At 38.2% G+C, this 26,800-nt stretch overlaps 1 protein-coding gene across 19 annotated transcripts in view; it reads left to right on the top strand.

Annotated features, from left to right (window-relative positions):
• The window catches only part of SYNE1 (spectrin repeat containing nuclear envelope protein 1), a 449,297-nt gene that overhangs the window by 416,124 nt on the left and 6,373 nt on the right, over positions 1–26,800 (top strand). For 14 of the 19 annotated variants that reach the window (XM_049113743.1, XM_049113741.1, XM_049113752.1 and 11 more), the window contains 14 exons: positions 1,090–1,240; positions 3,841–4,023; positions 4,277–4,414; positions 5,866–6,057; positions 6,940–7,273; positions 9,356–9,424; positions 11,027–11,169; positions 12,856–12,982; positions 13,769–13,980; positions 16,858–17,058; positions 20,473–20,601; positions 21,950–22,162; positions 23,201–23,293; positions 24,654–24,712. In XM_049113743.1, coding sequence (XP_048969700.1) covers positions 1,090–1,240; positions 3,841–4,023; positions 4,277–4,414; positions 5,866–6,057; positions 6,940–7,273; positions 9,356–9,424; positions 11,027–11,169; positions 12,856–12,982; positions 13,769–13,980; positions 16,858–17,058; positions 20,473–20,601; positions 21,950–22,162; positions 23,201–23,293; positions 24,654–24,712 — 2,244 coding nt within the window. The remainder of the gene's footprint in view (positions 1–1,089; positions 1,241–3,840; positions 4,024–4,276; positions 4,415–5,865; positions 6,058–6,939; positions 7,274–9,355; positions 9,425–11,026; positions 11,170–12,855; positions 12,983–13,768; positions 13,981–16,857; positions 17,059–20,472; positions 20,602–21,949; positions 22,163–23,200; positions 23,294–24,653; positions 24,713–26,800) is intronic. The other 5 variants (XM_035708408.2, XM_035708402.2, XM_035708397.2 and 2 more) reach the window with 3 other exon arrangements.

Below are 26,800 nucleotides of genomic sequence, written 5' to 3'. Positions count from 1 at the left end.
TTTCCCTTTGCACCTCCCCCACACTCTTACTTCTTTCCTCCGCTCTCTCAAATAAATAAAATCTTAAGAAAAAATAAAAAAGATGAGTCAATGCAGTACAGTAAGATATTTTGAGAAAAAGACCACATTCATGTAACTTTTATTACAGTGTACTATTATAATTGTTCTATTTTATTATTGGTTATTGTTAATCTCTTACTGTCCCTAATTTATAGTTTAAACTTTATTATATGTATGTCTAGGATAAAACATAGTATATACAGGGGTTTAGTACTATCCACAGTTTCAGGCATCTATACGGAGTCTTGGAATGGATCCCTCATAGATGGGGGGAGTTACTATATATAAATTTACTATATACAAATATAATATACTGTATATTATGAAACAATTATGCCTGACCTAATAGTTTAAATGTAATTCAGAAAAATAAAAATACGCCCTCGAATAAGTATATTGTTAAAAAATTGGTGGTATGAAAAGTAATATTAATTACATAAAAATGAAATTTAAAGGTTTTGGAAAAGCCCTTTGAAATTCTAGGCAGTAATAAAGAGTAGTGGGTTAGAAAATCATCTTGTGTACTCTTTGGAGAACTCTTGAAAGGTTAATATTTGTCTTGCTGTGATAGGTTTAATTTTAGTGAGGGTGAGTTTGATGTTGGACCTACATGCAGCTTGAGACTCTGGTTTAATTTCAGTGGAATCTTAGCATGAGTGTGCCCTGCAAACATGGCATTGCACTTTTGAGCTCCCTTGCATGTATACAGAACAGTTCAGGTTTTATATGTTTATAATACGTAATTTTACTAATTCCAAATCCAGAGCTTCAGGATGTGTATTTAAAAAAAAAAAAAAAAAACACAAAAACAAAAACAAAAACAAAAAAAATTTCCAAACTCACAGCTGTTTCATTTTAGCTCAGACAGTTGTCCCTTTTTCACTCTGGTCAAATTTGTTGGACGGCACAATTATTGTTTGGCACAATAGTTGCTTGCTTGGGCACTCTTAATCCTATTGCAGGCATTAGAGTTCTAAAGCATCAACAGTCTCAAACAATCAGAAACTGTTTTTTCGTTTTCTGTCTCAGAATTGAAGAGACATGGCGATTGTGGCAGAAGTTTCTCGATGATTATTCTCGTTTTGAAGATTGGCTCAAGATTTCAGAAAGGACAGCTGCCTTCCCCAGCTCTTCTGGGGTGCTCTATACAGTTGCCAAGGAAGAACTAAAGAAATTTGAGGTGATTTATAATTCTAAATATTTGGCCCTTATTTTGCTATGAGTATAGCCAGTTAGTAGTTGGTGTCTCAAGACATTAACTGTTCATCTGCACATTATTTGTTGAAACAGTTGGATGATGACTTTATGGTCATCTTTATTACTGCCTCATACACAGGCAAAGAAGGGGGAAAAAGAGGGCTTTATATTAAGTTCTCATGAATTACAAATAAAGTCATAATGACAAGAAATTCTGTTACAAAACACAAATCATGATTCCCAAAAAAAGATCTTGGCTTTTTAAAAAATTTCATAATTTTTTATTATCCACCATCTAAGGTGAAAATATGATGCTCTATACTATCAAAATCTCTTCCAAATATATTTTCTTGATTTTTATTTTATCTATAATTAGAGAATAGATGTGGATAGATAGATCGATAGATATAGATATACAATCATTGTAATGTAGAGTTGGCTCCAGAATTAAATAAAATACTTTTAATCATAAGCCATTTCTAATGACAAATGAAGAACGATGCCATCCTTGGATCCCCAAGACTTTTCAGTTACAGAGACAAAAACAGCAACAGTATAATCATATTCATGAAGGCCCCGCTCAGTAACTGACTTCAGTGTACTGCCTATTTGTGTGATCTCGGTCTACTCTATCCCCATGGGATGATAACAACCCTAACAGCTGCCTCTCACTTCCACAGAGGACCTGACAGAGTCTAAAGTTCACCATGTTTTAATTTGAAGTTTCTTTTCCCATCACTTCCCTCTGACAGGCAGGTGTGTACCCATAGATATTGACAGCAACGTCCTGATGCGTGTGTCTTACAAAGATCATTCTTGGTTGCTAATTCTGCCCCAAGCTCCCTGAGATGATTAAAAATAAGACTAAAAATCAAACCAAATCCAGTTGAATTTATTTTTACCTTGTAATGTCAGTTTGCCTGGCATTTACTGAGGCCTGTCAGAATAAATATGAAGTTTGGCTTTTTGCTTGTGGGGTTTAAAATCAAAGAGTCCTAGATGAGCAGCTATAGAAATCTATAAAAATGTTCAAATACTGTGTAAAATAAGTAAAAGTTATTCCGATGTCTGAATATGGAGTTATGTGTAACAAGCCCACTAAATTCCAGGAAAATAATTTCATATCTAAAATGTTTTCTCTTGGAAAATTTCTAGTGAAGAGCCACTATCCAGTGGAGTTCAGGTCCTCCTGGCATGAACCAGTGGTAGTGAGGTATTCATGTACTCCGTCTTATTATGCTCTGCTTCATAAAGGTTAAAACCTTCTGTAATTGGCTTACACTACAAAGCAGATTATGTCTGGTCCTTTTTGATGCTATTTTAGACTCTCAGATTTTATGGCAAAAGTTAGCCATATGTCTAGCTTCTATCATAAATGATTTTATCATTTACTTTTTAGTTAATGTTCTTGAGAGACAGAAATAAATTTAAAAAAACAAGATTTTGTTCGAGGACACCCTTTTCCTGTTCAAATAATAACAGTTTGAGATGGGTCTGGGTACCCACTTGTGGTGTCTATCACTGCTCCAGTGGGAAAACAAACTCTATGACTCCCAGTAATGGCTAAAGCTGAACTTCCCTTCCTGCTTCCTCTTCTGGGGAAATAACTCAAGTTGTTTTATTGAATTGGAGATTAGACTTACTAAGACCAAGTCTCTTAAAGCAACTCTCAGAAGGAAAGCCATATCAGAGGCACAGATGTAGTAGTATATAAACAGTGTAATGAGCCAAAGGAAGCAGAGTTTTGTGATTTAGATGAGTACAGACTGCTGGACTGTACAGTTTTCTGTCCAGTGTCAGGAAAAACACCAGTCATAAATCATACATATGAATTTGGAAAAAAATAGATTCATTTTATTTTGACTAAATGATTCTTATGATAGAACTATGCTATATTGCAGAGAGAAAGAAGAAAGAGTATTTTACCTTTTGAAACTCTAAAGTGTACATAGGATAACCTCACAACTAAACAGCCATAAGTGGATTGGACATTTTAATTATTTAAAAACTTAACTTTTAATCATTAAAATGACAGTATAGTTATGAAATTTGCCCAAGATATAACAGCTCGCATTCAGATACATTCTGCAAAAAGTGGGTTTAATTACTTTAATAGACATCAGAATTGAAGTTTCTGGATTTTTAGAGTACATCTTTCATAAATAGAGAATTCTTTTGCAGATATACCTTTTCTCAGTATTGACATCAGAAATTTTTGAACCTTTCAGACTCACATTTGAGCACACATAAATATTTGTGTAATCATTTGTTTCATGAGAAAATTTTGGGGGCTGTTCAGTATTTTAAAAGCTATAATACAGCAGCATATATATATTATACATGTATATGTATTTGTATATATACACATATAGTTATTACTGTTTACCAATTTCTTTCATATTTTTGTTTGATCTACGCCCTTTCCTTAAGCCATATGGGTCATATTACTCTGCTTTAACAAGGGAAAATAAACCCTCATTAGAAATTGTCCTTTCCTTGTCACTACAGTATGAGGCCAGGTGCTCTCGCTGAGAGCCCTTCACTGATCCCCTCACTGACATGCGTGCTTCTCTGTGGTCTTAGGCTTTCCAACGACAGGTCCACGAGAGCCTGACCCAGCTAGAACTAATCAACAAGCAGTACCGTCGCCTGGCCAGAGAGAACCGCACCGATTCTGCTTGTAGCCTAAAGCAGATGGTTCATGAAGGCAACCAGAGATGGGACAACCTGCAAAAGCGTGTCACCTCCATCTTGCGCAGACTCAAGGTCTGAATTACACCTCTTCTGTCGCTTAGAGACCCAGAGGACAGGATTGGGCCATTTGAACACATTAGACATAATCTTAGTGATTTTGTAAGATTGGGTAGCAAGAGTGGTTTATATAATAATTTACATTGTAAAGGATTACAGAGTTCACATTGTTGAGAAAATGACTTCCCATAAGAACATTGGAATTGGTGGTACCATCTCTATCTGTGCATATGGACTTTAGTTTTTATCATTTTCTTTTCACATCTAGCATTTCATTGGCCAGCGTGAGGAGTTTGAGACTGCACGGGACAGCATTTTGGTGTGGCTGACAGAGATGGATCTACAGCTCACTAATATTGAGCATTTTTCTGAGTGTGATGTTCAAGCTAAAATAAAGCAACTCAAGGTAATATAGTAGTGATTTTTCAAATTGCAAAGAAGGTGTGAAGAGGAAGGGATTTGTAGATCCTCTTGTAAAGAACATAGTAAAGAACTCTTTTGAAAAAAATTAGTTCTTGATTGGAAAAAAAATTCAGAAAATACAAAATATATTTAAAAAAATAAAGAACATTAAAGAGATCGCTACCATTAGCCTATATACTTTAAATTATTAACTTCATTGCCAAGGTGTTAGGAATCTTGTTTTTTGGCTGTTTTTCTTTTCTTTTTTTCTTTCTTTTTTTTTTTTTTTTTGCTTTGTTGCTACCACCTTCAAATAGCTTATTTGACCTCCATGTTCCAACTTTCTCATGTTGGAATTTCAGTCCACATTATTATTCCCTATCCTTAGAGGCCAAGTTAATTTTTAAGCATAATTGTTATGTTTCACCATGCAGTTCAAATGCAGTGACTAATTAAAAATTTATATAGGAGTGATACACATTAAATATAAGGAGTCCCTAAAAAGGAAAAGTGTTTTAACAACTTGAATTATGCAAGGATAAAGTCTCAGGATGAAAAAAATCCTAAAATAGATTCTCAGGATGAAAAAAATGTAAAATTTTTTTTTTTTACAGCGAGCCCTGATCCTATACCCGATCCGTCCCCCACTGACTATTCTAAGTTGTTTCATAGACAAACCAATATTTAAAACCTTCAACAGGAAATTTCTACCAAGTGGCAGTTGAATCTTTTCTTTTTAGACTCTGGCAGGGTCACAGAACTTACCACCATGCTCCCTTTTCATTAGTGGATAATTTCAACTCTTCTAGAGTTTATTCTTGTATTGAATTAAAATTTATCCCTGAAATCTATCCCTACTAGCTTAACTCATTTCAACTTTATATAACGAGTATAAATAATCCTCTAGAATTCCTTGTTTTTTAAATAATTATAATCTTTTCTGGTTATGTCCTAAAATAATAAAAGAATCATCTGAGAAGAATTTGTGACATTAGTTATCATTTAGTTGGTTTCTCTTAGTCATGTTTGACATATGATCAGAAAATCTAAAATTAAAATATTTAATTAACTCTCTAAAATGTTAAATTTATTTCAGTGGCACTGTATTGGTTACCATTGCTTTTCATTAGGGATAACCAATACTATCAATGTTATGATGGGTTTAAATGTTTTTTTTTTTTTTTTTTTTCTGTGATTCTCTACCCACACTGTCCATGTGGTAAATTTTATTAGCTGAAGGCGCCGTTCTGGTCATGGAATTCTGATGATTCCATTTCTGACTCCTGTTCTGATTTAAAATTTTTATGTTTGACTTTAGAAAGTAATAGCCTCTTGGCTTATCACCCTATATGGTAAATTCAATATCCCCTGCATGGTTTTTCTAAATATATATCTTATAATTATTTTATGTCACTGCGAACAACAAAAAAATTACATGAGATTTGTGTTCCCTAGGCCTTCCAGCAAGAAATTTCACTGAACCACAATAAGATTGAGCACATAATTGCCCAAGGAGAACAGCTTATAGAAAAGAGTGAGCCCTTGGATGCGGCAGTCATTGAGGAAGAGCTAGATGAACTCCGGCGTTACTGTCAGGAAGTCTTTGGGCGTGTGGAAAGATACCATAAGAAACTGATTCGCCTGCCTGTATGTGATGGTTTTTTTTTTTCTTTTTTTCATTGTCACAAAGTCTAAAGAGAGTTAGTTATATAGGGTTAGGTAGCATTGGACAGTGGGGAAAACCCTAGACTCTGGAGCCAGAATGCCTGGATTCCCTTCTGAGCTCTGACATGTGTTGGCTACATAACCCTGGGCAAGTCACATCTCTTGCCTTGGTGTTCTCAAATGTAACACTGATCTAATAATACTACCTACCTTATAGACAGGATCGCTTCAGATAGGAAACGAGTTAGTATATGTGTAAAAAACTTAGTACATGGCAGATATCTTCTATGGAAAGTAAAGAAGGTTCTAGAATAAATAAGGAGATGATAGTGAGCAGTGAAAACAGTTGCTCAGTTGATGAAGTTGTTTAGTTGAAATTTTTTCTCTTCCACTTTCCTAATAGCTACCATAATCACATCACAAAATGTTAGAATATTTGGAATATTCTGTGATAAAATATATTTTGCATCTGGGATATAAGGTAAAAAAAAGGACCAGGTAAAGTTTTCTTAGTAATTTCCTTTTATTCCTGAAATGTGCCATTGTGAACCCATTGTGTTGCAGGCGCACTACTCTGCTGCATGTATTTACATAATCTTATTTAATCTTAATTATTTGAAGTACATTTCAGTATTATTTCCATTTCACCAGTGATAAAACTGGAGCTTTGCTAGATTAATTTATACAACATTTTAAAAAGTGATCAAAGGATTCTTACTTATTTGATGTTAGGAAGTTATAAATTATCCCCACTGAGGTAGGAATATGGCCCAGATAAGCTTGAACCCTGAGAAGCAGAACAAACAGTGGTAAGGGCATCATCTGACCACTGTGGTAATGGAGTTGGGTTGCCTATATTTCTAGCTCCCAGATGATGACCATGACCTCTCTGACCGGGAGCTGGAGCTGGATGACTCTGCAGCTCTCTCAGACCTCCACTGGCGTGACACCTCTGCAGACAGCGTGCTCTCTCCCCAGCCTTCCTCCAACCCCTCCCTCTCACTCGCCCAGCCCCTGCGGAGTGAGCGGTCAGGACGAGACACGCCTGCCAGTGTGGACTCCATCCCCCTGGAGTGGGACCATGACTATGACCTCAGTCGTGACCTGGAGTCTGCTGTGTCTAGAACTCTACCCTCTGAGGATGAAGAGGGTCAGGATGATAAAGATTTCTACCTCAGGGGAGCTGTTGGCTTATCAGGTAGGAAAGAGCTCTTCCAATAGGCCAACTTAAAAGAAAATAAAAAGGACTGAATATGGTATTAGAAATGCATAAACTAAGCAGAACTTTCTTCTTCCTTCTTCCATTAGAGCAAATTGCACATAATAGAATAATTGCATTTAATGTGATTATCAAATATAAAAGTTGACATGATCATTGGTTTATCCCACATAGTGTTACATTCTTACTATATGACAAGCACTGTATAAGTATTAGGGATACATGGTTCATTCTAGTGTGGAACACTGACAGATAAGAAACAGCTGTGTGAAGTGTTCGTTCTAGGATAGTAATAATGTACACATGGTGGTACAGAAATACAGCCAAGGGGTGACTAACCAGAGCTTTGAGGAAAGGCTTTAGGGAAAAGACTCTTGAGCTGAGACCTGAAGAATAAGTGAGTCACCTAGATAGACACAGCAAAGTTCAGAGGAAGAGAAGAGAGTTGCACACCGAGCTTTATGATCAGCCACAGAGCTTTTGGTCACCAGAAGTTTGTCCAGAATGACAAGGCTGTAGATTGGGAGACATAGAGTGGACAAAGAGGAGGTGGAAAGGCAAACCAGGACATGGTCATAAAGCAGCCTGCTCACCACAGAGGGGAGTTCTCTCCTGAAGGCGGAGGGGCACCACCACAGATCTCTAAGGAGGAGTTCACATGATCAGATACATACTTTCACATAACCTGTCTCAATACTAGGTGGAAGGGATCACGTTGGAGAAGAGCTCAGATGGAAACATTTTATGATCAAGGATAGAGATGGGATAGTGGCCTGAACTAAGGAACAACATCAGGGATGGAGACAATGGAATCATGAAAACTCTCCTCCTTCAGTGATGGTTCATTGAACTGGGATTGAAGCAACTTTCGGACTTGGGCATCTTGGTGAAAGATGCAGAGAATGTTGTGGGTATCTGTGGGCCAGGAGACAGGGCAATGAGAAAGGGTGAGGTGATGATTTGGTGGTACACACCTGAATTCGAAATACTGTAGAATATGCAAATGGAATACCCAGCAATAGATGCATGGGTCTGAAATTCTAGAACTGGAAATGCACATTGTGTGGCTATCCATGAATAAATGGTAATTGTCCCTGAGAGAAAGGAGATCACCCAGGAAAAACATATGAAGTAAAACAAGAAAGATAAAACACTAAGGCACACATATAGTGAAGGGGTGGACAGAGAAAGAGGAACATTGTACAGAAGGTGAGGAAAAATAGAATAGAGGCCAATTTGCAGCCCTTGTAAATGCATCTCAAACATTCTGCAAAAGGCTGCCTCTGCTTGTTTCTGATGGTTCACGTTTGGATTCCCAAGGATATGACATGATCTAAAAAGAACATGATTTCCCTCATTTCTATTTTGTTTTCACAGTAGAGCCTACTAGGTATTTCTTATCTATAGCAGTGCTCACCAGTATGTATCCACTAGCCACATGTGGCTGTTGAGACCTGAAATGTGACCATGCAAAATTGTGTTTTGCTATGTCAAATGAACTTACATAAATTTATATGTTTCAAAGAGTTAGCACAAAGAAAGAATGCAAAATATTGATAATATCTATGTTGATAATATATTACAATTTTGATATATTGGTCCAGCAAAGTAAAGAACTAACATTTTCACCATTAATATGTCTCTTAAAACCTTTAAAATTACACACGTGGCTCACTTTATTTCTATTGGACAGCACTGCTCTAGAATCTGTCTAGATTGAAATCTCATTCTGCCAATTACTGGCTATTGAAACTTGGGTAAGTCACTTAATTCCTCTGGATCTCAGTTTTTCTTATCAATGAAATGGGAATAAGACTTCCATGTACCCTATGCAGTTTCTTCAAAGATAAAGGAGTGCTTAGAACGGTGCTTGACTCATAAAGCATTTTCAGTGTGAGCTTTTAAGATTTATTTCAGGAAATCTTGAGTGAGCATGCTCACACTCCTCTGTATATTCAAGAGCTGTCTGTCTAGAGTGACTAACTTCCTTTTTTTCTCTAGGAAAGTTATTTCCCGCCACAAGGAATCTAGCTGTCAACTTAGACTGTGCTCTTTTTGCAGATGTAATGATCCCCGAAAGTCCCGAGGCCTATGTAAAACTCACAGAAAGTGCAATCAGAAATACCTCTGGTAGGCACAAAAAGCCAGCAAGCCTCCTTCCCTCACCTGTAACAACCTCCTCTCTGAGCACATCTGCTGTACCTCTCACAGCTCTGTGACACCAGCATGTTAAGAACAACCTTTCTCTTACTGCTACAGTAGAAAACAAACAGAATCCAAAAGTATTCTGTTGATCAACAACAAGAATAAGATTTCAAGTTTCAGTGAAATAACTTCTCATTTTGTTAAAGGGGAATGAGTTTCATTAGATGTAGACCTAAGATGCCCATGAATGGCAGAAAATAGGAGATGGAACTACTAGTATTCAGCATCTGTGCCCTAGTGTCCTGCTTGATTGTAACCATACTGACTTCATGATTTCCAGGGCTTATAGACTTACCTGGGCCTTAACCTGTGCAGTTAGGGCAACTGGGGACTCTCATGCCCAAGTCTGCCAGCCTGCATTTGTGACCTCTGTTCCACATGTAAGACAAGGGGTGAGACCAGATGTTTGTCTCTAAAAAAAATTATAATTTTTAATAAGTCTTGCCCCATAAAATAAAGAAAGGAAAATGGAGCCAGTTTTGTTTAATGTTGCACTAGATAAACTATAGTTTAGCATAGTTAAACAATTTGGGGGAAGATAGAATAGGATTCAAACACAACAATATGATACTGAATTGCAAAGGTATTAGTTTACACTTAGTTTTTGAAGAAAAGCTAAAGAACAGGAAGCAAAGTAGCATTACTGAAATGGTAACTTCCTGAGTGAACCCCAGTGAGAGACCTCTTCCAGGTGTATTTAGCCTTTTTACAAAAGAAATTAATAAAGCTTACTAATACACATTCTGCTTTCACTCTGTGTTAGCTTCACTCTGACAATCAATGTTCTTGTTTAGTTCAAAAATTATAATACAAGCGCACACGCACACATTTTGTATACACACATTTTGTGCATGCACAAAAGGTGTTATATCTCTGAAAGGTGATGAGCCAGGAGTTCCAGGCCCTGAGAGCATGCTTAGATGCAAATGCTAAAATCTTAGCTTTCTCCTGGTTTTGTTTTGGGTTTTAAACAAAAGCAAGCCATTGGTAATTTAGTGTCTCCACCCATATGTAACTCAAGCTAGTCTTTTCTGGGTCACATACCTTAAGTGAAGGATGCAGCCAGGGGAGACTGTCTTCTACTGAGCACTGTCTTCTGTTGAGATGCGGGAAGAAAACAAAGGATTATATCTATTTTGCTTGATAAGTGCCTGCAGAGGGAATATGAGAAATAACTGCCTCCTGTTTTGCAGGAGAGCATAAGGCACCACCTTGGGCTTTTGGAGAAGCCTTCCACAACTTACGACATGTAGATTTTCAGGGAATCAGCTGGAAAAGGAGCAGATACACAGGCTGTTAGAACCCATTGCAGAGCCCTTTTGCAATATCTGCTGCTAGGACTCTTAGCCAACCACATTCATTGATTGGTCTGGTCATTTGAACTTCTAACTCACCAGCACGTTAGTACTAAATTCGCTTTGTAATTGCGTACACATATGCCATTTCTATATCACCTTAGCTGAAGTAATTTCGTAAACTTCTTCTTGAATGTCAAGCATGTAAAGATTCTTGTGGTTGACGCTATAGGAGCTCCCAGTGCCTTAGAGTCACAGATCCGACAACTGGACAAAGCATTGGATGAGAGCCGTTTTCAGATGCAACAAACTGAAAATATTATCCGTAGCAAAACTCCGACAGGACCGGAGCTAGATTCCAGCTATAGAGGCTATGTAAGTATCCTGACCCTTGTGATCCCAACATGTACCTAGAAATCATAGTTGTGTGACAAAGAACAGTCTGTCTGCGGCACAGAGCTTTCTGAGCTCTCTAAGCACCACACTGCCCTTGAACTCATTGGTTTGGGTATACAAAATGAAGCCACGCTAGCACGTTACCTTTTGAGTAAAACTGGCCCGTGCTCAGACACACTAACCTACTACAATGACCAGCCTGTTCCTTTACATGGAGAACTCAGTGAGATCCATTTAATTGAAAGCAACAAAATGCTTTGGCTCCCAAACATGATTAGGCATTTTTCCAAACTCAGCTAATAATTTTGGGGCCAAAGTTATCCTTGAAGCAGCAGATATGGTTAATGGATTACTAACATGGATTTTTTTTTTTTTTTTGTAGTTCTTTTCTGGGGTTTATTGATTTACTTACTGGCTTTGGGAATGTTTTTATCCTCTGTTATCAATATACTCATTCTGGAGAAAACAAATCTGACTTACAAGAGGGATTTGGGAAAAAGATGGCAGATGATTGTATACGTTACTAACTTCTGTTTTCGAAGTTCCTACCTAGTGAAGTATATACTAAGTTTATTTGCTCTGCTCAAGTTACTGACTAAATAATTTTTCCTGGAGAACTACCCATTTTCCTACACATACTTAAGCAAGAGAATTTAAAACCAAATCTCTTCCAAGGCTCAGCCCTACTTTTCATACCCAAAAGACTGCCTAGTAAAAGGAAAAGAAAAATTACTTCCCTAAGTCTAATGACAAATGTACTGCTTTTTGAAACCAGGGAAGAGAACTGTTGTAGTTATATATGCTGATATTAATGTCCTCACGATTACAAGAGAGGAATCAATCATGAATTCATTTCCTGTCCAGTGTAGTCTGTTATACCAACTTCTGTTATAGTGAACAGAATATATAAAATATAGTCTCTTCTTAAAATATATTCAGGTTTTATGGTGACCATGCTGATATCACTGAGATTATATTCAGTCTCAATCAAAAATAGTCAAAGTAATTTCATGGCAGTGTTATTTGTTAAAGACCTTGAAACATAACTTTATGGTTAGTATAGCAAGAATTTTCTGAAATGCTGTGCATGACATTAAACGTAGGGTTGGAAGGTTTTCCTTTGATGTTAGAATTTATTCCCCTAACACCTATTAAACATTGCTTAAATTTTCTTGTGAAACAGCTGTCTTTAATAGTACTTTCTGCTTCTAAGTATTTTAATTATTTAATGCAAAAAAATGTTCCTTTGAGATTTGTGGTAATATTATTGTTCCCACATTTCAGTTTAAGAAAGAGGAAGCAACTTGCCAAAAATTATATATTGTACTGCCAGCTGAGGGCTCTAAGTTTTAAATCCCAGATTGGTTTTTAGTCTGTTTTGACTCAGAAATTTAAAATAAATTTTGAGGGATTCTCATGCAAAACCCAGTATGCGAAGTGTATCTTCAAGGCATTGTTCTCTGTGTGTATGAAACTGTCCTGTGTTTAAGGAGAATGTTTCTGAACTTGACTTTTCTATTTTCAGTGGATTTTTTTTCCCACAGAATAATAAAACACAGCCACTGTCCATTTTAAGGAATAGAAAGATATTTTCCCCCAGAAGCTCTTGCACTTGTGAGAACCTGAGAATTCTGTGACAGGAGCCTGTATTCTATGTCTTAACAGATGAAATTGCTGGGTGAGTGCAGTGGCAGTATAGACTCAGTGAAGAGACTGGAACACAAACTAAGGGAGGAGGAAGAGAATTTTCCAGGCTTCGTTAACCTGAATAGTACGGAAACCCAAACAGCTGGTGAGTGAGTGATGCTCAGTTCAGGAAAGAGGGAAATAGGAGATCCTGAAGCACCTTGTGCCCTGTGTTACCCTGTGATGCTCATCTCATTCTACATGATTCTCTCCTGAGAACTCTTCTCTGCGTTACAGTGATCTCCTAACAGAAGAGGGGGTGAACAGCATTATAGTGTTTTCTTTCACATACCATTTATTTTATGTACTGTCTCAATATCTCTCATCTGGCATTTTTATTTTATTTTATTTTACATTTTTTAAAGCTTTTATTTATTTGAGAGAAAGAGTGTGAGTGGGGGAAGGGGCAGAAGAGGGAGAGATAATCTCAAGCAAACTACACTGAGCAATGAGGCGACATGAGGCCCAGTCTCACAACTCAAAGATCATGACCTGAGCTGAAATCAAGAGTTGGCTGCTTAACTGACTGAGCCACCCAGGCGCCTCTCGTTTGGCATTTATGCTTGCTCTCCAAGTTCTGTTGCAGAAAACAACCAAATGAATGTTATCTTCATGCACATTACTGCTTATTACTTCATAAAACTCTTTATGGTATTAAATCCTACATATTTTTTTTTACCCCATTATGATTAAAAATGCAGGTAGGAGAAACAGCCATTATACTGATTGTTTGGATTTTTTTTATAACTGACAACAACAGAAGTGCCCGTTAGAATTACTTCTCTTGTTGTTGTTATTTAAAGTTGGCCACTAATGTATGTTTAAAGCATTTCCCAAACACACTGTGTGGAGAAAAACAGCTCACTATTCTGTGTGTGGCGTGTCTCTCCAGGTGTGATTGACCGATGGGAACTCATCCAAGCACAGGCCCTTAGCAAGGAGCTGAGAATGAAACAGAACCTCCAGAAGTGGCAGCAGTTCAACTCGGACCTGAACAACATCTGGACCTGGCTGGGGGAGACAGAGGAAGAGTTGGAACAGCTGCAGCGCCTAGAGCTTAGCACTGATATCCAGGCTATTGAGCTCCAGATAAAAAAGCTCAAGGTAGCTGCCCTCAGCCTTTCCCACAGCAGCCAGAAAGAACGCTGCCGTATGCAATGCCTGCTCCTACGAAACCACTAGTACTAGCTGCTCTGTTATCACACAGCAGCAGCAGGGAAGTTGTCAACAGAAATGAACTCAGATACCCTCCTCTCCCCCAACCATCCCCAGTCAGTATTTATACAGAAGGCTTGGAAGGACAGAGAGATGGATCATGTTGTAGAACTATCCCCCACGTAAATAAACATTTGTGATTTAACGACCTGGTTCTTAAGGAAAGACTAATTAAAAGTTCATGAAACATCCAGGTGTCTCTGGGACCTATTTAACCTCTTTTATTTAATTTCTTTTAAGGGAAATGCAGCAATGACCAGGTTTCCGGCAAGTCTGTATCTAGAGCTAGAAAGGTTTCCTCTCCAAGATTGTGTCTCTGTGAGTTTGTAGAGACGTATTGAAATTGTTTGAGATTCTGGAATCAGCAGAACATCTGAAATAGATTATCGTAGTAACAGAAGCAATTTGCAGTGTAATGAATAAAACAAAACTGTGGAGTCATTATGGTAAAACACCTGGCATGTGCATTTGATTTTGGCCTGGATGATGTAGGACACTGGATAATGTCCTTTAGCTCCGTCTCTAGATCTTAACACTCTGCTTTAGCACAATTCTTGAAATGCATTAATATATGGAGACTTTTGTAAACATACTATGGGTTGAGAGCCCAGTTTTTTTTTTAATAGCTCCTTCAGTCATTTCTTTTTGTTTGGAGAGCATCAAGATGTGTTCTTCCTCTAGGCTCGCCAGGCTTAAGGATTAAACATGCTGCTTTTGTGTCACTCCGTTTCCATGTATGTTATTTATTTGGGGGTGGATGTTATTGTGGCTTATTGTTTCTTACAAATTTTCAGAGAAATGAATCTTCCCCACTGCTGTTCAGACGACTTCATTGATAGAATAGCCTCTGCACTAGCCCCATCAATTTCTAAATGAAGCATCAGATTGAAGATGCAATTTATGGGATCCCTGGGTGGCGCAGTGGTTTGGCAACTGCCTTTGGCCCAGGGCGCGATCCTGCAGACCCGGGATCGAATCCCACGTCGGGCTCCCGGTGCATGGAGCCTGCTTCTCCCTCTGCCTATATCTCTGCCTCTCTCTCTCTCTCTCTCTGACTATCATAAATAAATAAATAAATAAAAATTGAAGATGCAATTTATTTTTTTTTATATTTTTTTAAGATTTTATTTATTTATTCATAAGAGACACAGAGAGAGAGGGAGGCAGAGACACAGGCAGAGGGAGAAGCGGGCTCCAAGCATGGAGCCCGACGTGGGACTCGATCCCGGGTCTCCAGGAGCACACTTCGGGCTGCAGGCGGCGCTAAACCGCTGCGCCACCGGGACTGCCCGGAGATGCAATTTATATTATCTGGATTATAAAATGCATTTTTCTCTAGAGTACTTAAATTATTTTAGTTCTTCTCTGGGAAAAATGTAAGGCAGTGTGTATTATGACCAGACTCCTTAAAAAGTTGATAAAGCAAATGTTGGCCAGAGTCTGAGACCTAAGTGAAATTAGGTTGGGAAAATTAGACCTTGAAAGTCAGCCTGTGTGATAGGGAAAAGCCACCCTCTGTGTGCTTTCCCAGTCTTTCCGGTCTGTTCCCTGAGGATAAATCTGTAGAATAACCAAGTATCTTTCCACAATATCTCTCGATCTTATAATGTCTCCGTATTTGAATCTGTATTACTGCATTTTAAACATATTAGAAAGTGAAAAATTAAGACAAGCTGGAGGCCTAACGGAAATGTTGAGAACTTAGAAGAAAATGTAGCGTGGGTAGATGTGATTTGCAGGATCACTGACCCTAAACTAATCTAGGGATGTTTAAATAGTACACAGATATTGAATCATTAGTGCATAATCATGTGCTGCACAAGTTCTTGGAACAGTTCTAGATTTGTGGGAAATGCATGAGGCAAAAATCAGTTGCCTAATTTTTTGTGAAATCAAACTAAATTGGTTTAGCTGATGAAATACCCAATCTATTCTCTTTGCCATCACAGGATGTGGCCTAAGACATAGCACGGTTCTTTCTTTGTGGGCCACTAACTCTCTGTGCCTGTCAAGAGAGTTAGTGGCCCTAACTAAACAAACAGCTAGAGGCTGGGGCCTGGGAATCTGCCTGCTTCACAGGTTTCCCGTTTCATTCTTCTGCACACAACTTTGAGTACCAATGGTCTAGTGAAATGAGAATCTTCCCCAGGACATTTCCTCCTGCCCAGAACTCTTAGAGCCAGGTCTGCGTTTGTTCTGTCTTATTGTTGTTGAACTCCCGTGCTGTGGATTGAGTTAATCATACTCCTTGGTTCATTGCTCAGGATCATCAGTGCTTCCTGCAAAGTTCCTCGTAATTGTGTTTATTTATCCTTCCCCCCACTCTTCTTTAATCTCACTCTTCCCCCACTCTCTTTAATCTTTTCATTCCTGAAACCTGGCAACCATTCTTAAATATTAAAGGAGTATTTTTATTAAATTATTGGTTCATATAGGCATGAAAAATGTGGATTTGTGTGTGTGCACGTGCCTTTTAAATAACACCAATGCTATTGTATCACACACAGTGTTCTGTTTCTGACTCTTTTCACGCTATACCATATTTTAAAATCCCTTCAAGTTGTCAAGTGTACATCCAATCCATTTCTTTTAACTACAGTATAGTCCTCGGTAGTGTGTACCACTGTATTTTAGCTAGCCATTTGGTTAAGGCCAGTTTTAATGAGTGGATCTTTTAATTTGGGTGAAGCATTTCCTAAGGTCTTAAACTATGCTTTAAATGTTTTTATTGTTATTTTCTTTGGTTGTTCTCCTTTCTCTTTATAGGAGCTCCAGAAAGCTGTGGACCACCGCAAAGCCCTCATCCTCTCCATCAACCTGTGCAGCTCCGAGTTCACCCAGACTGACAGTGAAAAAAGCCAAGATCTGCAAGATCGCCTATCCCAGATGAACGGGCGCTGGGACCATGTGTGCTCATTGCTAGAAGAGTGGCGGGGCCTGCTCCAAGATGCACTGATGCAGTGTCAGGTTGGTGGGACATCAGACGGCTTATGCTCTGGAGTCAGACACTTCAACTATAGCTGAGTCTGTGACTTGATTTATCAAGGTCACTTAGAGGGATGCAGTTGCTCCCCAGAGTTGGGATTTAAGTGAGATAAATTTGTGCCCAAACTATTCATTATACTGGAGAATCTGTACATTTGAACAGAAGTTCAAAGCCAATGAATCCCATCTTTTATCCAGCTAACTGCACTATTCCCACAAGTTTATCTCAGCCCCAACTCATTCATTCAACAGATATTTACTGAGCATGTTGGTAGACATTTTCTGAACATGAAAGTGAACATTACAAATATTTATTCATCCATTCTATCAAAATTATTTGATGAGTACCCACTCTCTAACAGACATTATGCTGAGCAGTCAGGATACAACACAGCCTCTGATTTTGTTGGGGAAGACAAACAATAAAAATGTAAGTAATTGTTTAATGAAGATGCTGATAAGCAAGGGTGATAAGAGTAACTGAGAAAAGCCACTTTGAGAGAGAGGTCAGGGAACTTCTTCTTTTTTCTTTTTTTTTTTCTTTTTTTAATTTATTTTTTATTGGTGTTCAATTTGCCAACATACAGAATAACACCCAAGGCTCATCCCATTAAGTGCCCTCCTCAGTGCCGGTCACCCAGTCACCCCCACCCTCCACCCACCTCCCTTTCTACTACCCCTAGTTCGTTTCCCAGAGTTAGGAGTCTCTCATGTTCTATCTCCCTTTCTGATATTTCCCACTCATTTTTTTTCCTTTCCCTTTTATTCCCTTTCACTATTTTTTATATTCCCCAAATGAATGAAACCATATAATGTTTGTCCTTCTCCGATTGACTTATTTCACTCAGCATAATACCTTCCAGTTCCATCCACGTCAAAGCAAATGGTGGGTATTTGTCGTTTCTAATGGCTGAGTAATATTCCATTGTATACATAAACCACATCTTCTTTATCCATTCATCTGTCGATGGACACCAAGGCTCCTTCCACAGTTTGGCTATTGTGGCCATTGCTGCTAGAAACATCAGGGTGCAGGTGTCCTGGCATTTCACTGCATCTGTATCTTTGGGGTAAATCCCCAACAGTGCAATTGCTGAGTCGTAGGGCAGATCTATTTTTAGCTCTTTGAGGAACCTCCACACAGTTTTCCAGAGTGGCTGCACCAGTTCACATTCCCACCAACAGTGTAAGAGGGTTCCCTTTTCTCCGCATCCTCTCCAACATTTGTTGTTTCCTGCCTTGTTAATTTTCCCACTTCTCACCGGTGTGAGGTGGTATCTCATTGTGGTTTGGATTTGTATTTCCCTGATGGCCAGTGATGCAGAGCATTTTCTCATGTGCTTGTTGGCCATGTCTGTGTCTTCCTCTGTGAGATTTCTGTTCATGACTTGCCCATTTCATGATTGGATTGTTTGTTTCTTTGGTGTTGAGTTTAATAAGTTCTTTATAGATCTTGGAAACTAGCCCTTTATCTGATAGGTCATTTGCAAATATCTTTTCCCATTCTGTAGGTTGTCTTTGAGTTTTGTTGACTGTATCCTTTGCTGTGCAAAAGCTTCTTATCTTGATGAAGTCCCAATAGTTCATTTTTGCTTTTCTCTTCCCTTCATGGATGTATCTTGCAAGAAGTTACTGTGGCCAAGTTCAAAAAAGGTGTTGCCTGTGTTCTTCTGTAGGATTTTGATGGAATCTTGTCTCACATTTAGATCTTTCATCCATTTTGAGTTTATCTTTGTGTATGGTGAAAGAGAATGGGCTAGTTTCATTCTTCTGCATGTGGATGTCCAATTTTCCCAACACCGTTTGTTGAAGAAACTGTCCTTTTTCCATTGAATATTCTTTCCTGCTTTGTCAAAGACTAGTTGACCATAGAGTTGAGATTCCCTTTCTGGGTTCTCTATTCTGTTCCATTGATCTATGTGTCTGTTTTTGTGCCAGTACCACACTGTCTTGATGATTACAGCTTTGTAGTACAACCTGAAATCTGGCATTGTGATGCTCCCAGCCATGGTTTTCTTTTTTAATATTCCCCTGGCTATTCAGGGTCTTTTCTGATTCCACACAAATCTTAAAATAATTTGTTCCAACTCTCTGAAGAAAGTCCATGGTATTTTGATAGGGATTGCATTAAATGTGTAAATTGCCCTGGGTAACATTGACATTTTCACAATATTAATTCTTCCAATCCATGAGCATGGAATATTTTTCCATTTCTTTGTGTCTTCTTCAATTTCTTTCAGAAGTATTCTGTAGTTTTTAGGGTATAGATCCTTTACCTCTTTAGTTAGGTTTATTCCTAGGTATCTTATGCTTTGGGGTGCAATTGTAAATGGGATTGACTCCTTAATTTCTCTTTCTTCAGTCTCATTGTTAGTGTATAGAAATGCCACTGACTTCTGGGCATTGATTTTGTATCCTGCCACACTGCCAAATTGCTGTATGAGTTCTAGCGATCTTGGGGTGGAGTCTTTTGGATTTTCTATGTAGAGTATCATGTCATCTACGAAGAGGGAGAGTTTGACTTCTTCTTTGCCAATTTGAATGCCTTTTATTTCTTTTTGTTTTCTGATTGCTGAGGCTAAGACTTCTAGTACTATGTTGAATAGCAGTGGTGAGAGTGGACATGAGGTCAGGGAACTTCTATGAATCTTTGAGCTAACACTGGAGGGACATTGCCATGAAGGAGACTGAGCAAATGGGTTGTCCCAGAAACAAGAAAAGGCTTAGTGTCTTTAAGGTCAGAAAAGAGGCCAGTGTGACAGAATGTAGTCAGAGTCAGGGAGTGATAAGAAAGATCAAGGAGATGGTTAGCCGCCAGATCACTCAGGGCCTTGTAGGTCCTGGCTGAGAGTGCATTGTATTCTGAGCACAATGTAAGCCTTCTTTTCAGGTTTATATGTGCCCCAAGAATACCTTGAAAGCAGATACACAAGTTGTTGTTTCACCTCTAGACCCCCTTTCACTTTTCATCCCTGTACCCCCTCCTAGGCCTGTGCTATCCACATAGGAGATCTTCAGGAACTATGCATTGAATATGAATGAAACGTATAGGTAATCAGATTAAGGCCTTACAAGATGGAAAGGTTTGTATACAGGGAGAAAAAAGGGGAGCAGAGCTGATTTCTTCCAAACTGAATAGTAACCCTAGAAATTAAGTATTTCATGCCAGTTTTTCCTTATGTCTAAACTCTCCCTCAAATAATAAACTAGATGTGTTGGGGGAGAATATGAACTCAGATAATTACAACAGCACCAGTGCTTTTGTCAGAAAGGAGTTGTGCATAAGAACTTAAACCCCACAGTGGTAGCAATTGGAGAGAATGGAAATTTAAGCTATGAGAGAAAAAAAACATACTATTTAAGATGATTTTATATCCCATGTTTTTTTCTTCATAGGATTTCCATGAAATGAGTCATGGTTTGCTGCTTATGCTGGAGAACATCGACAGAAGGAAAAATGAAATTGTCCCTATTGATTCTAACCAGGATGCAGAGACACTTCAGGACCATCACAAACAGCTTATGGTAAGATGTGTGAACTCTGGCAGCTGCTGGTTATTCATAGCAGCCATCCATTTCATTTATAGGAAAATAATATAGGTGATAATTTTTTTTTTACACCTTTTACCTGTCTCTAACTTTCTCTTTTTTACTCATCATAGTTTCTGATTTTTGTGAGGCAAACATGCTCATAGAAGATGACGTCTATGAGCTTTAGAATTTGGTTCTAAAATCATTGCTCAGTTGTAGAGATCTTAGATGTTCTTCATCTTAAGTTGTTTTTACTAAAGCAGATCTTTGGCAATGACACTTATTTTAAATTTAAACTGTATTTGCTACATCTTTGTATAAAGTAAGTATATTGAGTGGCTTAAATTTTATTTTTATGGGCATTTAAACTATTAAAATAGAAAGAGACTATTCAGACTCCTTAGAAGAAATTAAATTTACCAGATTTAACAGTAACCTTGTCACCAAGTTTTGTGAAAATGAAGACAAAAAGGAAAGTGCGAAAAGTCATTTTCATTACCTGAGGGGAAAAAAAAAATTCTAGTTCTCAAGGAGAAAGAAACTTTTTCTAGCACTGAATTCAAAAGGAAATTTGTCGATTCTCATACAAAGGACTTTGGACAATATAATGTACACTGTACTTAAGGGATATTATAGAAAATAAAGAAGTATATTTCAGTTCCATTAGGAGAAAATGATTTGCATTTTGTAGCTTTCTGTATTTTTAAAATGTCATTTCTCAACATTTAATACTTATACTTACTAACCTAAGCCACAGAATTGGTAGCTTTTAATTCAGTACAATAAAGGTCTTAGAAACCAAGGGAGAAGAGCTATGCAATGGCATTTCTACTGACTTTTGACCTCAGACATTAGTTGTAAATGATGAAAATCACTACTGTATCCTTTAAAAAAAAATCTTGAACAAATATCAGAGTATACTTAGACATATGTGTTTTGCTATATTTATGTTAATGTTTCACTTTCTGTATAAAATAATATCTTGTCTCATTTGCATAATACTTGATATTTTAAGCACTTTCACATATATTCACCAGTTTGAACCTTCCAATATACTTACTGTGGATGAGACAGGAAATAGTATAATCATTTTACCAAATGAGAAAACTTGAAATTTGAAAGATTCAGGGGCCTTATAGAATATTTTTGGCAGAAGCAGGGCTAGAACCCAGACCCCAATTCCTGAATGCCATGAGATGCTTCATTCTTCCCTGTGTGAGTACAGCATTCAGATATTCAGGTATTGATGGCTCACTAACTTAAACTGATGTCACTCCGCCTTTTTGGAATTTTCCACAATGATCCAAAATTCTTAGTAAAGTATTTCTTATCACGTACATAGCAAATAAGGCATGAGCTGTTGGAATCCCAGCTCAAAGTGGCCTCACTGCAAGACATGTCTTGCCAACTCTTGGTGAATGCTGAAGGCACAGACTGTTTAGAAGCCAAAGAAAAAGTCCATGTGATTGGAAATCGGCTCAAACTTCTCTTGAAGGAGGTCAGTCGTCACATCAAGGAGCTGGAGAAGTTATTAGATATGTCAAGCAGTCAGCAGGTAAGCTCTAAGCAGACATCATTGTGTAGCATTTCTTACAGGAAACCATAGAAGCATCATCTTTATCCATTTTTAAAAGGACTTTGAATGTAGTACTTGTCAGAATAAAGTGCCCACTCTCAATCACTGCTCTTAGGAGTCCTGTCTCAAAATTAAAAGAAAAAATTTTAAGGGACTCATAAACTTTTATAGTAGGACACTGTTTTTGATTCTATTACATCAAGAAGACTTCTTGCAATTGTTACTGCTAACCCTTTACCATCACTACTGTGGCATTGTATTTTACCCTGTTTATTTAAGAATTCACATGTTTTCAGTCACACAGCTATGGTAGATCATAACCAATCATTGCAATATGAGTTTTGTTTTCAAACACTAGAAGGCATATGTTCTCCTGACATAGATGGCAATTAATTCATAGAAAATGTCCTCTGCTCATTTACTTTTTATATTTTTTTCTTAAATCTATTGCATCATGGTACTACTATTGGTTTTGAGAAATGCATTTGTAGATACAGAGGTGCTTGGTAAGACTTCAAACATTCAATTGTCAAATCCTGTCATGAACACACCAACACCCTACCCTGCCCTCTTGTAAGCATGCAAAAGAGCAGTCTACTCCGAATAACAGAAAAATGTTAGAAATACTACAAAAGCAGGCTCCTGGATGAATATCTTTTGTTTATAACTTAAATGAATTAGTTTCTCTCTGGCGTGAGACGCCTGTAGTGTAAGACCCATTCCTCCACCTCCTTTACTTCCTTTCATCCACATCCGCGTCACTAAGAAATAGTAAATCTACAAGTGACATAGTAATAGCAAAACTATATCTGTATTTTCCAGTAGGACCAAATTTATGCCCAGAAGAGCCTAATACACTAGAAGATTTAGGTTCTGTTCTTATATGTCTGATTCTGTTTTGCCGAAGGAATGGTTTGCTTTTTATCAGTACGGATGTGCTGGTAAATTCATTGCATATGACCAAGCCATCATAGCTTTGGGACATGGAGTCATTAAAAGAATCTATTTCCTATGCAGGATTTGTCTTCCTGGTCTTCTGCTGATGAACTGGACACCTCAGGATCTGTGAGTCCTACATCAGGAAGAAGCACCCCAAACAGACAAAGAACGGTAACTTTCCACTGGTCCTTGTCAGTTGGCCCATGGGTGGGAACATTGGGGAGCAACAGTATTTATACCTTCCTCAGGTTCCACAAGCTCCCCCCAGGAAAGTGAGAGTCTCCTTACAAAAGAGCATTGTCACACTGTAACACAGTGAAGTGTTGTTTCCTCAGCCCTGCCACATGCCTTTCCCACATGCACTCAGGAATGGAAAAGAACATTCTGTTTTTCAAAAGAATTGAGGGCTCAATGTGTGGTTGGTACAAGGAGACAAATTATTTCTCTTGCTCCAAGGGCCATTGCTAGAATGATGTTCCCTTGCTTCCTTGGTTGCTCCTCCCTTCAAACCACTACCACCATAGTCCACTTAAAAACAGCAGGTACCATGTAAAGGGGCACCTCAGCCAGAAGCAGACAAAACAGGGAGCGTCTCATGAGACCATTAAATGTATGAGACAAGTGGAGGTTCTGTTGAACTCTCAAGCAAAGAAGCTCGTGAAGGATTTTGGCAATTGTGCTGCCCCCAAAGAGGCAACAGCTCAAGAGGACTCACCCACAGAGCCTTTGGGGGGCTGCCTCGCTGGCGTTCTAAGAGGATGGAAAGACGAATCTGGCCCCTACTACCCTCTATACTTTGATTTCTCTGTGTAATTAGAAGCTTGTTTTTGTTTTGTTATTTTTTTTGTCCGGCTTTATGACTATATTCATTTTTATTACATCCCGTTTTCCTTAGTTTTTAGAAGTATTGATTTTGTTTGTACTCTTTTTGTTATAAACACTTAAGTCCTATGCTGATAAATGTTATTATCTTATTTAGGATTGTTTTTTACTACATTCACTAGTTTCCTATAGATCCTAGTTTAAGAATGTGAAGGAATACTGGCTTTTCAGGTCAAATTCTAGCCCTATTTTAACTTGTCTGGTTCTCGTCATTTTATAAAGAACAACCTCATATTGCCATTGGTATTTTTTTTATCTACCAAGAATTTCAATACTATTTCAGTGTTCTAGAAGATGAAAAAATATGGCATGACATGGCACACTGACCTTTATATTTATTGTAAGTAGATCCTTGGCTTGTGCAGTTATCTGTGTTTCCACCATGAAAAATGGGGGAAAATATACCCACTGTGGTGGGGACTCCTGAACCACAATTTCTGTTTCCTCAGTGACTAATGATAGAGATGTGAATTTGTTTCACTTCTTCAACAAAAGAAAAGCCAGTTTCCTGAATTTATGGGTACTGATCATTTCATTTGATTTATTTTTTCCTTTGCCGCATTTTTAGTTTAAATTTTTTTTCAGTAGCTTGTCTTTATTTGCCTGGACTGAACATTCTTCTTTCTTTACCCCTGTTCATTGCAAACAGCCACGAGGCAAATGTAGTCTCTCACAGCCTGGACCCTCTGTCAACAGTCCACATAGCAGGTACCTTATTCTCCTGGTTTCCACACTGTTCTAGAACTCCAAGAGGATGATGAAAATTGTCCATGATTTTGGTAGACCTCTATCTGGTCTGCCTCAGGGTAGTTGAAAAATTACTTGTTTCATCCCAGACCCTTTTTCTAATAAATTGAAGAGACTTTTTTAAGTGCAAAGTATAAGTAAAGCTCAGAGCACAAAATATTTGGATCCCAGCAGAATTTTATCTAGCTATACATAGGCTATCTGATACTTTTCATCACATCATATTCTGTGTGCACTTAAGGATTCAGTGCAATGAATGGTATAGCCAACATTTGTTTCATGGCAGACTTTCATCATCCTCTTTATTTCTAGATTTTACAATAAGACAGGTAATAGATCAATGAATTATTTTATCATTCACAGAACCCACAAATCTGAATAAAATATACTAACATCCCCAGCTTTTTATTTTATTTTAATGTTTTATCCAGATTGTGGGTTTTGAATTCTCAAAATGACAAGTCCTAATTTGGTATTATTTAAAATTTATAAGCACCTTCTCTCTTTTGCTTACCCTAATACTTCTCTTCTGCCAGCACACTCAGTCACTCACCTTCCTGACACTTGGCAAGCTCTTTCACGCTAGAAACAAGGGCAATCAGTACTCCTTCCTGGGGATGTCCAGAGAGCCTACTCACAACTGCCACTCGTGCTTTACGCCTGGCTTCCAACAATCCCTTATTTCTGCAGTTAGCGGTGCTTTTGCCTTCTTCGTTGTTGGTGTGATGTCTGTGCTCCCCTGCCCTTTCACTAATCAATTCATGTTCCCCAAGACAAGTCTTTAAAAATGAAAATAGTGTCCCTGGAGCTGATTTTTCATTCCAGTCCCAAGCAGTTCACTGTTAAAGTAGTTTTCTCCTCTGGAAACTTATCACCACTGAGCTGGAATCAAATTCCTGAAAGGAGGGTGAGGGATGAGGAAGTGTAGAACTATAAACAACCCCTGAGTAATAGTTTTCATTTTCCAGCTGTATGCTGAAGGGATTAGATATTTGATTTGGTCATTCCTACTCAGCTGAAGCAATGCAGAACGTACTTTGATGTGCTTTTTGGTTTTAAGCCTCCCTTTACTGTGTTTTTTTTTTTTTCTTTCCCTTTGGTTTGGTTTGGCAATAATTTTGTGAGATTTTTTTTGTCCATAATAAATCAATAATGGAATATGAATGGAGAAGAACTCACAAGAATTTTTGAAGATAGTGATGGACTTCTACAGGTGCTCTGATGTTGTCTTAGTCCCCTATGAGAAAAGCCAATCATGTACTATTGACAGATCATTGCTTGGTCCATCTTCTCCCCACAAATTGCTGATGTGCCATGAGCAAAGATGGGGACTGTCTCCATAGCAGTCTTTGTAGGATACTAGAGATCAATTCTTTGGTTGATTTAAATGATGGTGATGACAAGGGGGAAAGCTCTTATGTTATTATGCAACACCAATAGCAACTGCCCTCTGGTTCCCAAATATCACATCAGTCTGCTCCCCCAATCCTCTTAGTTGCATGGGTCTTCGGAAAATGTCAAAAGCATCATTTCTTAGGGCAGCAAGTGCTTCAACATGTCTCCTAACAGGGCTTTGCAGCTGGGCAGCCACATTCTCACTCAGCTCCGCTCTGTACAGCGCTATTTATTAACATCTTTCTGAGCATACAGCACAGTGTTTACTTTGCTACCTAGAGGGTCTGGAATACAAATGATCTACACTCGAATGGCAAACTTCATCAAACACCTTGGTAGACAGGTTGTGGTTGAACATTCTTGGACTTCTTAACTTCTTGACACCTCTGTTTTGGGATGCACCGAACCCCAACGATGGAATGTGGAGTCTGCTAAGAAGGAATTAACTTCACTCATAATCCAGCCTGTTACAGTGTTCCTTTACATTGAGACTTGAGAGTACCTTGTTGTTTGATCTTGCACTGGTCTAGCAAATTTGAAAGCACAAACAATGTAGAATGTTGACCCCACCGATCTACAATGGAAAATTTTAGACACATATTCTTTCTTAGAGAGGAAAGAGACTGAGTTGGAAGAAACTGGGTATTAGTTTGA

The sequence above is a fragment of the Canis lupus genome, chromosome 1, assembly GCF_003254725.2.
Source record: "Canis lupus dingo isolate Sandy chromosome 1, ASM325472v2, whole genome shotgun sequence".
Lineage (NCBI taxonomy): Eukaryota > Metazoa > Chordata > Mammalia > Carnivora > Canidae > Canis > Canis lupus.
This window is presented reverse-complemented; position numbering and strand designations above follow the sequence as displayed.